At 32.8% G+C, this 14,026-nt stretch overlaps 1 protein-coding gene across 3 annotated transcripts in view; it reads left to right on the top strand.

The window, feature by feature from the left end:
- Positions 1-14,026, top strand: part of IntS6 (integrator complex subunit 6) — a 292,395-nt gene that overhangs the window by 100,494 nt on the left and 177,875 nt on the right. For 2 of the 3 annotated variants that reach the window (XM_090413383.1, XM_090413386.1), the window contains one exon: positions 2,168-2,320. The exons of the other annotated variant lie outside the window; for it this stretch is intronic. In XM_090413383.1, the coding sequence (XP_090269509.1) occupies positions 2,168-2,320 (153 nt within the window). The remainder of the gene's footprint in view (positions 1-2,167; positions 2,321-14,026) is intronic. 3 annotated transcript variants of the gene reach the window in all.

Genomic DNA, 14,026 nt, shown 5'->3' with positions numbered 1-14,026 from the left:
CTTTCATCATTTAGTATCCATTCATTGTTATTATAATTGCCTGCTTGCAAAAAAAAAAAAAAAAAAAACCTACTAGTATTTCTGTGGTTAGCTAGAGTGCTTAGAAGTTTATTGAATGTTGTATTTTTGCCTCTGTAACATGATTGGAAGAATAATGAATCAACATTCCCATGTTGAGAGGAATCTTTATATGAACTTTTTCACTTGAAGTGAGTTAGCCAAATCTCATTTGGAGATATCAGGTTTAAACTTGAATTTTCATGGGTTGGATGAGATATCAATCTATGTGTGTTATGAGAAAGTGCAAGAGAAATTGAAGTGCCCGTAACCATGCTTTTTATGGGAATTTAATTTAAGCCTTGGTATTAGCTGAGTCACAAGGAAGTGGAAAGAGGGCAGGATGAGCCTATTACATAAAGGAGGGTTTTGAGATCAAAGTAGAAAATTATTAACTGATTAGTATCTCAGGATTAGTGGTTAAGGGCAGAATTTAGGAATCAGTAGATAAGGATATCATAGCCTGTGGGGGAATAGGATTGCTTCTACAGTTTATTGTAGAACTGTCACTTTAGTGATAGTTGTACTGCCACTAAAGTGACAGTTGTACTTGTACTTGGCATCTGCTGTTCATCTTGTATATTAATGATGTTCAGAATTATTTGAGGGGTAATATCCAGTTGTTTACTGATGATGATGCTAAACTGGAAGGGCAATGATTAATAAAGTTGTAAAGATCCTGCAAGATGATCCAGACAGTTTGGAGTTTGGATAAAGAATAATGGCTGCCAGTGGAAAGTTGCAAAGTGTAAGGGTTAGGCTAAAGAGATTGCATGTTGTGTATTGTATTGCTGGGATTGCACTTCAGGAAACTAATTAGGCTAGGAATTTGGGAGGTAACATTGGAGTTGAAGTTCAGAGTGCACATCAGAAAGGTGGCTCCAAGGATGTTAAGAAAAACACTGAGAAGCAGGGACACTGAGGTTATTATTCCTCATTATAATGCTCTGATATGACACTGGGACTATTGGACACAGATTTGGTCACCTGCCTCTCTTGGGGTTGTGGAAATGGTAGGAAGATTCAGTGTGTGGTGGTGGTGGTGGGGGGGAGTAATCAAAATTGTCGCTGGTCTAATTAATGCTTCTTATGAAGATAGACTAGCTTGTTGGTTACAAAGTGTTGTTGGTAGGTGGATAAGAGGAGGATATGTTAGAACATATAAATTACTAAAGCGTTTTCGTAGGTGAGATGCTAAAGAAATTATCCAGTACATGACTGAACAGGAGAGAACAAACAGACATTCCAGGAAGTTGTGTGAGTGTGTGGTTAGCAAGCCCATGAAGCTAACTCAGAGAGTGGTGAACAAGTGGAAATGGTTGCTGGAGGTGATTATAATTGCTTTGTTAGTAAACAAATTTAAGGAGAGGTATGATTGTGTGCATTAAGGCTAGTGTGGGCCTCCCACAATTAGTCTTTGGATTCCATGGAGCTGTCCATGCAATAATAATAATAATTGAGCATAATATGACACAATAAATTATAATATGTGTTTTTGGCATATTTTGGATGTAGTGTGCTGTCTCTCCATTTGAAACTGGGATATAATAAAATGCATCTGGATTTTTACAGGCTTTAATGACTGATGATATAATGTCTAATTGAAATTAATTACACAAAATAAGACTAAAGATGGTATACTCAAATAGAAAACACTACTTATACTTGACACACTTCTAGTACTGTACTGACCATTTTTCTCTGCATGCTGTTCATTCATTTGTTTTTTTTTTTCTTCTTTTCATCAAATCTAGAATGATGTTATTTTATTAGAAACATGGTGGATACTTCCATAGTACTTGTTTCTCAGTTATGTTACTAAGAAAAATAATGAAATAAACGTAAAAAGAGTTTTTGATTTATTTTTTTCAAATATATATATATATATATATCTGATATTTTGTGATAAAGCCACATATGAAAGGGAAAAATAGTTGTCATGTTTGTACTCTGCATAATTGAATTACTAGTGACAACTAAGCTTTTTTTTCCCTCCCCTTCAGACTCCCATAAACTATGTTTGCCTTTGTAATGTTATAATAAGGATTATATTTTATCAGCAGAATGTATTGATGACAATTTCTAAATGAAAGTAAACTTTTTTTTTTAGCCTCCAAGAACAGCCCACCCAATTGTTAAATTTACATGCTCAAATAATGAACCTAGAGTAATAGACAATTTGCCCTTTGATAAATATGAACTCGAACCTAGCCCTCTTACACAGTATATTTTGTCGCGAAAGCAGCCTACAGTAGCATGGCAGGTCAGTGTGATTAGTTTTTCATTGGTGATATTAGTACTTATTAGAGTTGTTATAAATAATGAATTATGAATAATTCATTTTGACCATTTCATGTTAGTATTTTTATCACTGCTTGTATAGTTTTTGTGTCAGCTTTGTAATTTATTGTACATGCAAATTATATCTGAAAAGAAATATATTTTAATTTATTCTTCTCTTCTTTTGTATATAACTATATAATATCCCTTTTAATAGACATGAGCATGGACATTAGTTATTAGTTTGAATTGTTTCTATCTCTACTTGATTGTTGCCTCTGTAATAAGCTTTTTTTATGTACTGAAAATACTACTCCTAAATTCAGTGAAACATCAACAATTTAATAAATATTTTATTTATTTTGTTCTTATGATATTGTGTTTATTACCAGAGGCTGAATAAATTATTCAAAATCCTACTCATAATAAAAAAAAAATTTACTTGCCCTAGCACCCCCCCTCCCCCCATATTTTTAATGATATGTCCCAGTAAGTTGATAGCAGTAAAAGTGTGCATTCACATACTACACACTTTTGCAGCCAGTTGGCAAAATCTACTTGCCATAGGAAAGTGGGTGAGCATATTTATTGAGCCCTATTTATTACTAATAACTGCTAATACTTAAGCCTATCTGCACACAAAAAATGTGTGCCAAAGTTCTCAAAAATCATCAGATAACTCTCAAATGTTTGCTGCAGACTCAAATTTATAAATATAATTATTGGAAAAGAAGAAAAGTGAAAGATTTTTGAAAACAAGAAACAAAACTTTTAGAACCTGAATGCCAAAATCTGAAGAAAACCTTGATTGAGTTAACCAGAAAAGCATGTGTGAAGTTATTTGTAAAGATAGAAAAATCGGAAAGCTCTAGTGGACAAATATGAGAAGCAGTCCGATATGAGGTAGCAGATCAAAGGGTTAGGCCAGTATAGTAACAGTTGTTCAAAACAGTCATACTTTGACATACTGTTTGCACTGTAATGTAACTTGTTTCTCTCTCTGTGTATATATGTATGTATATATATATATATATATATTATATTAGGGTTACCAAGTAATTTTATAAGCTTGGTTATTTAACTCCTAATCCCAAGTAAGCAAACAATTAAGTTTGCGCCTGAAACATAGTTCAAGTCTAAAGATGGTACAACACCAGGGCAACTCATTGTAAAGGTGGGTAAAGCTCTGATCACTATTCTTAGTATTTTCCCATAATCTAAAGCACATCTCACTAAAAGATGTATACTGCAATACATTATGGGTGGGGGTCACTACCCAGATCGGTTTCAACCTTTTTTGAGGCCTCCTCAGTGAGTAGCTAGACCCTAGATACCAAGGTTTTAGTAATACAGAGTCTTATCAACTTTACCTATACAAGTTGCTGCAAGGTGTTTTTATTTTTAATAAGAATCTCTGGAGGAGATATAGATATAATTAATTTTTTAACTTGGGGATACTGTATATTAGGGTTACCAAGTAATTTTATAAGCTTGGTTATTTAACTCCTAATCTCAAGTAAGCAAACAATTAAGTTTGCACCTGAAACATAGTTCAAGTCTAAAGATGGTAAAATAACCAAGCTTATAAAATTACTTGGTAACCCTAATATACAGTATCCCCAAGTGTGTGGCCCAGACACACTGAATGCTTTTTAAGATATAGGAACATCCCAGGATTCAACTTCTCTAAAAAAAAAAAAGGAAAACAACATCAGTCTGCCTTTCTTTGATTATTATATTTAGATCTTTGATTAAAAACTGTAGTTAAAGAGCAAAATTGATTTTCTGTGATGATAATGCTTATTCTACTGAATTTAACCACAATACCTTCGTAGTCAGTGGTTATAGTCTTTACCAGATCAAAAAATATTGATATCCATACACTTCCTTCCTCAAAAACTCTGACTGCATGACTGAAAAGCAGAGTGAAAAAAAAAGAAAAACAGGAGTGGTCATTGTGTCAGGAGTGTACCAGAGCAGGGGTCGCAAACTGGCGGCCCGCTGGCCGGATACGGCTTGCAACCTTAATGATTTCTTTTCTAAAAATTAATGTTTCTAAGATCCTGCGGGGATTAAAACAGAAAAAATTCAAACTTCTAAATGTTTTATGACAGCTTTAAACAAAAGTAAAACTTATTACTATAATTCTTTGTACCATGTTTCTATCATCAAATGTTGGCAACACTGAATGGAAGTTACTTGTCACGCAGCCATTTTAAGCCACGTGATACAATGTCAATAAGTTACAGGTTACCATTGTAATATGATAGTGTGTTAATAAAAAGTTATTGACTTTTTATTAACACACTATCTTGCCAACATTTGATATATAAGTTATAAATATAAGTTATTGAGGTAACAAAGTTACCTCAATAACTTATATTTTTTTTTTGCTCATAACAATGTCTGAATTTAAAGTTAAAAAAGAAAAATAGATCAAGAAGGCAGAACTTTTCAAGAAAAATGGGAGAAGGCTCGCAACCTTAATGATTTCTTTTCTAAAAAGTAATGTTTCTAAGATCCTGCGGGGATTAAAACAGAAAAAATTCAAACTTCTAAATGTTTTATGACAGCTTTAAACAAAAGTAAAACTTATTACTATAATTCTTTGTACCATGTTTCTATCATCAAATGTTGGCAACACTGAATGGAAGTTACTTGTCACGCAGCCATTTTAAGCCATGTGATACGATGTCAATAAGTTACAGGTTACCATTGTAATATGATAGTGTGTTAATAAAAAGTTACCTCAATAACTTATATTTTTTTTTTGCTCATAACAATGTCTGAATTTAAAGTTAAAAAAGAAAAATAGATCAAGAAGGCAGAACTTTTTCAAGAAAAATGGGAGAAGGCATATTTATTTGTGGAAGTAAAAAATATTCCAACATGTTTGATTTGTAGACAAAGCGTTTTTGTGAAAGAATATAACCTAAAATGCCATTATGAAACAAACCATAAGAACTGTGGTAAATATACAGAAAAGATGCGTGATGACAAACTTAAAGATTTAAAAAATGAACTGAAGTTTCAACAGAGGATATTTTCGAATGTTATCATAACAAATAATGCTGCTGTTAAATGTAGTTATGTCATAAGTGAAAAAATTTCTCAGGCTACGAAACCTTTTACTGATGGAGAATTTATTAAAAATTGTATTTTAAGTGCAATCGAAATCATATGTCCGGAAAAAAAAGCAAGCATTTCAAAGTATAAGCCTATCAGGAAATACAGTTGCAGAGCATGTTGAAGATATAGCAGAGAACTTCCAAGATATATTTCATGAAAAAATAAAGAGTTTTGTAGCGTTTTCCATTGCAGTTGACGAATACAGACATCTGCTGTTTTAAGGATAAAATTTCTGACATAAGACTGAATGATAAATGCACGTAAACACAAGAAAGATATTTAATTAACCAGATATTTTGGTCTGGAAATAGCAGACCATCCTCAGTGGTATTACAAGAACAGTTATAAAAAATACAAGCTAGAATATTAACAATAGATCGTTTAAAATAGAACAAGCCACGTGATGTTATATCACTAAGTATGAAACAGAATATTTTTATTTATTACAACCTACAGAAATTATGGTTGGCTTTGATATAGAATCTTTATATACCATTGTACCTCTCAGGAAACTTTAAAATTACTTGCTGACATCTTTCCTGAAGACATTATAAAACTGTTCGATTTCGTAATACATTCTGAATATTTCGTATGTCAAAATAAATTTTACAGCCAAGTAGAAGGAACGGCCATGGGAAGTCCTCTTTCTCCTGCTTTAGCCAACTTTTATTTAGAACATTTAGAAAAAGTTCTCTTCTCATCTATTTTCCTTCAACCATCCTTTTGGGTAAGATATATAGATGACATCTTTACTATTTGACCACATAGCAAAAACTCATTACCTTCTTTTTTAAACAGTATCAGTTCCTTGCATCATCGCATAAAGTTTACTATGGAAATAGAAGAAAACAACCAGTTATCTTTTTTAGACGTTCTTCTCATCCAGTCACCTTCAAATATTCTTACATCTACAGTATACAGGAAACCAACCTCACAGGTCGTTATATTCTTAAAGAATCAGCCCATCATCCATGTCAAAAAACAGGAATTATAAAATGCCTCATCAGAAGAGCAAAAACTAATTGTTCTACCTTTGATTATCTACAGAAAGAACTTTTTACTATCCAACAACACATGAAATTCAATGGCTTTTCTGAAAAAAGTACTCAACATCTTCTCAATTCTTATAATCCTCCACAAAACAACAAAGTTTCAATACGTCAAGTGCCAATTCCTTATATCTTCGGTATTTCAGAACCTATCGCAAGAATTTTAAAGAAATATGATTTAGCAGCTACTTATTCACCTATTAACAAATTCACCTACAAACAAATATGAGAAAAGTCTTCTCATTTTCCTTCTCATAAAGACAAACGCTCAACTTTATCTCTTCCTGGAGTTTATTAAATTCCGTGCAACTGTAATCTATCCTATTTTGGACAGACTGGACGTTCTCTTGAAAAAAGAATCCAAGAACATCAATCCTCCATTCTTCACAACAAACCTGAAAAGTCTGGATTGGCTCAGCATGGGATTGAAACTGACCACAACATCCTTTGGTCCAGGACTCACCTCTTACATAAATCCCATTATAGGTTTGAACGTTTGTTCAAGGAAAGCGTGGAGGCCTTGCTCCATCGTCCCAACCTGAATCGTAATGACTGTATATCTACATCAAAAATCTGGGAAAGTCTAATCAAGATTACTCATTAATTATTATTTTTTTTTTTCCAATCATGTCTCTACTTCAAAATATTCCATTTAATACTTAGTGATATAACATTACGTGGCTTGTTCTATTTTAAACGATCTATTGTTAATATTCTAGCTTGTATTTTTTATAACTGTTCTTGTAATACCACTGAGGATGGTCTGCTATTTCCAGACCGAAATATCTGGTTAATTAAATATCTTTCTTGTGTTTACGTGCATTTATCATTCAGAATACAGACATCATTAATACTTTCCAGTTAGCGATATTTATTCGTGGCATTGATGACAATATGAATGAGTCTGAAGAACTATTGTATGTAAGTATGTCAGGAACAACGACAGGAAATGACTTAGATTTGTGTATTGAGAAAAGTCTTGAAAATGCTCGCGTGGACTGGTCAAAATTGACTAATTTTGACCAGTCTGTTACAAAACTTCAGATGAAAAAGGAAATGTTGTGCAAGGACAAACTTAAATAGTTTCATTGCATAATACACCAGGAGTCACTTTGTGTAAAAAAATTAAAGATGGAATGCATCATGAGTGTAGTAATTAAAACAGTAACTGGATACGCTCACACGCCTTGAATCATCGATAATTCAATGCATTGCTGGATGAATTGGATTCGCAATACAGCAGTTTGCTATATTATATGGAGGTTAGGTGGCTTAGTCGTGGTGTTGTTTTAAAAAGATTTTTTGAACTCTTAAAAGAAATTGACATGTTTACTTCATCCAAAGGAAAATTGATTCCTCAGCTCACCGATGAAGATTGTGCAAAGACTTGGCCTTTTTAGTTAACATAACAAGCCACTTAAACACTTTGAATACTGCTCTGCAAGGATGTGAACAGTTGATATGTCATATGTATGATTCAATTAAGTCATTTCTGGTAAAACTCTATCTTTGGCAAACCCAGTTGGAAAAGAATAATTTAGCCCACTTTCCTACACTTAAATCGATTTCTTGAAATAATAACGATGCTGAAAAGTACATTCCTCAAAATTGAAAATTCAATTTGAAAAAAGATTTTCTGATTTCAACCAGTTTAAAAATGAATTATTATTATTCAGTTCACCTTTTTAAAATTAATATTGAAAATGTTGATGAAGAATTATAATTGGAAGTAATTGAACTTCCAGTGCAATATGAACTAAAAAATAAATATAACAAAGTTGGCATACCAAATTTTTATAAATACCTCGGCAGTAAATATCCCAAATATAAAATTTATTGCAAAAATGTTGTCAATCTCTGGAACCACTTATGTATGTGAGCAATTATTTTCAATTATGAAACTTAATAAGTCAAAGTTCTGCTCACAGATGAAAGAGTCTAGATTAAATGCAATACTTCATGTTGCAACACGAAAAGAAAAAGCAGATATTGTTAGTATAGAGGTAAAGATGTCAGGTTTCAGAATCAAAATAAAAAAAGGACTCATAGATAAAAATCTTTATTTTTGTAAGACAAAATTATGTATTTAAATTACATAATGGCCTGGTCCATTATGTAATTTTAATTTAAAAAAATGGAGAGCAGACCATTATTACATAATGGTCCACTCTCCAGCCAAAAGGCTGCTGATTTGAATCCTGCTGTGGGCATGGATGTTTGTGATTATCTGTGGAAATTCTAGTGGTAGTGGTTGGCTGTAGATGGCGTTGGTGTAGTTGCGGTTCGTTGTAGTTGGTGGATTGAGTGGGGGAGACGAAGAGATGTAGAGTAGGTGCCCACCCTTGATGAGTCTTTGGACTCCCTGGAAGTGTCACGTAATAATCATAATAATAATAATTTTCTTAAAGTATGAATAAAATGTAATTGAACTTATATTTTCTAAACTTGTTATATTTTTAAAATTTAAAAATAAAAATGGTTATAAATTTAAATAGTGGTGTAACTGTTTATGTAAGTCGTAGAGGCTCTGAAACAAAAGGGGTCTTTGTTAGAGCCTTTTTTTTTTAAGTTTATGTTTTGGTTCACAGAATAATATTGAATAGGGCCCACATCTGATATACATCTAATTGACTGGCCCTTTGCTGCATTTGAATTTGAAATCCCTGAACTAGAGTAACGAGGGATGATGCTGGTGGGATGGACTCAAAGGCAGTGGGATTGTCATGTTTTTATACTAATAAGTAAAGAGTATCAAAAATAAGGGAACTGAGCTTGTAGAATTGATAGATCAAGTTAGTATGCCCAGAGATAATTGGAATTAGTAAAACTTGATTGTCCAAGGATAAGTACCATCAGGAATAGAAATGAAGAAAATGAAATTTTGTAGAAGATTAGCATGGTGAAAAGAGGAGAGGAGTGTTGTTAAGGATAGTAAAGGAGCTGTGTTCACTATGAGTGAAATTGTAAAATAGTAGTACATATGAAGATTTTGAATCTCTTTGATGTAAAGTTAAAATTAATAGAATTATATATCTAATTGGCTGTTGTTCTAGGCCAAGGAAATGAAGAGAGCAGCCAATTAGATAGTTTGACAGTTTGGCTGAGCATCTGAATAATGGAAAGTGATCTAATGAGATATTTTAATCTCATGGGATTGGAAGGTGGAGATAGTGTATGGAAACAAGGAGAGTGAATCTGTTGGGTTTCTGAGATAACTCTTTTAAGCAGCTTTTGATAGAAGTATGAGAGTGTTGGATTTGGTTATATCCTCACGAGATGTGGTTGTGAAGAGGTAATTGGTTTGTTTCTGGTTGTTGAGAATGATTGTGCGGTACTGGTTTGAGAGGTAGTCAAACAGGTTGCTGTCAAGAAGGGATATATGTGAGGAATTATAAAGTAAGTGATTATCAAAATTCCAAACCCAACTAGCATCTGTACCATGGGATGATCAGCTGTGAGGAAAAGAGGTTGACAGAACATGAGAAATTATTAGGAAACATGTGAGACAAGCAATACAATGCACAATTGTATACCAAGAGTTATGCAAATAGAGTAGGAATTGATGGATGAACAATGAAATTAGGCAAGCAATGTGGGGAAAAAAAGATAGTGATCAGATGCATGGAGGTGAGGAATATAAAATGTGGTCCGAAAAGGGGTGACAACTAAGTGTAGTATGAGAAGAGATTGGCCATTCAGGTCAAAGGTAATATAAAGGAACTCTTCTGCTATGTGGTAAGCAAGAGGATGAATTTTTATGAAATAGTTATAGCAGTGGAGCACTGATGAAAGAATGAGCACTTTATCGTATATCAGACTGGTATAATGAAGTTGTGTAACACCTAGAAGGGAGGTAAATAATAAGGGGGATTAAAGATGAAAAGAATCAGATGTGTATCAGGTATTGCTTGGCCTAGATGTTAATAAGGCTATCAGAATGGATGACATATCACCACATTTTGAGGAGTTAGCTATGACCTTGACTTGGTTATTTAGTGAAAAGTCTTGCAGCATGAGGTTTTAAAGAATGAGAAATTTTCCTAAAAAGTGGAAAGAGGACAAAATAGTACCACTCCATAAGCATGGTTCTAGGAGAGAAGTTTCCAGTAATAGTCTGTATATCTGGTTGTGGGAAGATATTGGAGAAATTGGTTATGTATGTAATGCAGAATTAGGTTGAGTGGCATGATTCTATATGGTGATCAGCATTGGTTCATGCAAGGTGGGTCTTGCTTAGCCAATCTACTTGTGTTTATGATAATGTATTAAATGTATTAGATGAGGAATATTCATATATAGTGATATTCTTGTACTTTGCAAAGACATTTGATAGATTACCACATGACAGGTTGACATAATGCAAAATATGGAATTGGATAGCAGATTGGTTAGATTGGTCAGAGATTGATTCTCTGAACAATACAAGCAAGTTGTGCATGATGGAGTATTGTCATTCAGACAAGGAAGCTGACCCAGTAGTGTGCTTCAGGGTTCTCTCCTTATGCCCTAGCTGTTTAACATATTTGTTAATGTTATTTTATGTGGATTGAATGGGGATCTCCAGTTGTTTGCTAACCATAGCAAGTTAGTGAGCATTATAAGGAGTGTTGCTGATTTGAATAGACCTTTAGCTTGGACAAATGAGTTGTAGTTTGATACTAGTCATTGCACAATGCTACACTTTGGAGTGCAGAAATATAAACAGCTGTATACTATATTGGTGGAACTGTGCTTCAGGAAGTCAGTGAAATTCAGCATCTGAGAGGTGATAGTTGAGAGTGAACACAAGTTCAGAGAGCACATTCCAAGTGTCATAAAGAGTGCACATTGTATTGCTGCTATGTTAAGGAGTATGTTGACAAAAAGGGATAAGGAGGTCAAGACCATCCATGGGCTATTTGTGCTCACATTTTGTCACCTCATTTTCATTGTAATGTAGAAACACTGGAGAGGATCCAGAGATGAAACCAATAGCAGACTTGGAATATTGGTTATGCAAAAGAAGCAGAAGGAATGTAAATTGCAGATTTTAGTAGATAGGTGGAAAAGAGGTTATCTGATAAGATGCTTAAGTTAGTGTTAGGTTTTTATCAGATTAATATGGGGGGGGTATAAAAATAATCAATGAAAGGAGAAGAATGAGAGGTTATTCCTAGAAATTGTATAAGGGCTAGGTGAAGAAGGGTGTGAGGAGTAGATTTTTTATGTAGGGAATAACAAATGATTGGAACGAATTGCTAGAATGTACTGTGAATGTGGGAAGCATAAATGAGTTCAATGTTTGTTACATTAGATAAAGGCATGTAGTTAATTGGGCCTGCCATGATTATGCCATCTTCATGAAAGTTGCTGTAAAAATAATAATTAGAAGTGTATACATGTATTATTAATAGCTTAGTTATGTATTACATGTGAAGTCATTTGGAACAGGTCAACTTAGCTAAGAAGAAATAAAGTAAGTGAAAAACAGGTCTGCTTTAGTTGTGAGGTTTGAAAATAACAATTCATTTATCAGTAGCACATGTTGTGTGCTACTAAAGAACAGACTGGTACTTTATTGCAAAAGTAAACTTCTGTCTGAGATAAACTCTGATATATATATATATATATATATCAGAGTTTATGTGTGTGGCCAACAAAGGAACAGCTTTGAATACGTTAACTACAATGTTTTCACGTTAAATATGTATAGTGACTTTCCTGTACTGTTCACAGTTTTTATCTTCAATGTTTAATGTTTTTTCTTTTCTTTTATGAAAACACATGAAGAAGGCTGTAAAAAGCCGAAACTAGTCGTGTGATACCATTAAACCTTTTTCCTTTACTCTCAGTTTATGTCATTCAATTCTTTTTAAAAAAAAAATATATATATATATATATATAAAACAAGCAGTCTCCCTCTGAATCACAGTTACAGTAATGCTGGTAATCATTTATTACTTGAGGTATTTCAACAATGACAGAAATTGATTATTAAAGAATTTCTCTGTTATTTTAGAAATAATTGAAATGAGAGAAATAATACAGCAATTGAATTTGTACATATTTTCTTCCTTTCTTTCTTATAAATTTGTTGCCGGATTAAATTACATGATAACAGAATATCTCTGTGAGAAAGTTTCTGAAATTCATCAGAGAAATGTTATAATGTTGAAGAATTTTGACTATTATACCATTTCATGAATAAAGAATTTTAATATCCAGCAATTTGTTTTGAAATCTTTTCAGTGGGAAAAAGTAGAAGGGACATTAAAGATGATAGAAGATCAATATAAGTGTTAGAAGAAAGGTTAAAAAGTGAGGGAATTGACTTTATTTCTTGATAATTGGCTTTATCTAGCTGTAAAACAAGTAAAAGTAAAATTGGACAGAAGTTGCAAACCAGTGGCATGAGCATGCCACTAGTCATCATTTTGGAGCTGTTGATAAATTCATTGCAGCTATTGCATAGTTGAGTATATAATCAGAGCAGATTCATTTATCACCTTGATGAAATATGCTTAAGATGTTCTTGAATCATATCTTGCATAACCTTGGCACATTTATTGAGGGTGAGAATTGAGACTTAAATAAGGAATAAGAATTTAAAGTGATTGGAGAGTGACTGGTTCTGCACCTATAAGAAGTGTTTAATCAAAGTTGAGCATTGTAATTTTTTGAATCAGATGATTGAATCAATGAATTATTCATAGGTTCAGTCATCAATTGAACCAGTAGGTAATTAGATAATTATTCAACCAATGAACAGTGGAATAGAAATAATAAAAAATTATTCGATTTAATACTGTTATAGTGTCAATGTGAGGGTGGAAGATTAAGTTGTAATTTGAATTGCCTAGACAACAACTGACATTTGTGTTATACACTTAGAAATAAGATATAAGAATTTAAAGTGGATTGGAGAGTGACTGGTTCTTCACCTGCATCAAAGTTGAACATTGTAATTTTTTGAATCAGATGATTGAACCAATGAATTATTCATTGGTTCAGTCATCAATTGAACCAGTAGATAATCAGATAATTATTCAACCGATGAACAGTGGAATAGAAATAATAAAAATTATTCGATTTAATACTGTTATAGTGTCAGTGTGAGGACGGAAGTTTAAGTTGTAATTTGCCAAGTTGTAATTTGAATTGCCTAGACAATAACTGACATCTGTGTTATACATTTAGAAAGATTAGTAGTAACAAAGGGATCAAGAGTAGAAAGTAATAAGGATTGTTCTGTATTTTGATAAGCAGGTTATTAATTTCTTTGAGCAAATAATGTCACTCTAAGTCAGAAGGTAAAGATGTTGGAATATCATAATCTTTATGGAAGGAGAGTTAACTGTTACCTGATGATAGATTAGAGAAAGTTGAGATTTAAATAAGAAAGAAAGAAAATGGAGAAACTAAGAACAAATGATAGAGTTAGGATAGTGATGAAGAAAACAAGTATATTTGACTGAATAGGATAAAAAAGATGTTACAACAAAATCATACTGAGATTTTTGGCTTTGTGAGTG

Source organism: Typopeltis vanoorti, chromosome 24 (assembly GCF_054136105.1).
Source record: "Typopeltis vanoorti isolate ZY-2024b chromosome 24, IOZ_Tvanoo_1.0, whole genome shotgun sequence".
Lineage (NCBI taxonomy): Eukaryota > Metazoa > Arthropoda > Arachnida > Uropygi > Thelyphonidae > Typopeltis > Typopeltis vanoorti.
This window is presented reverse-complemented; position numbering and strand designations above follow the sequence as displayed.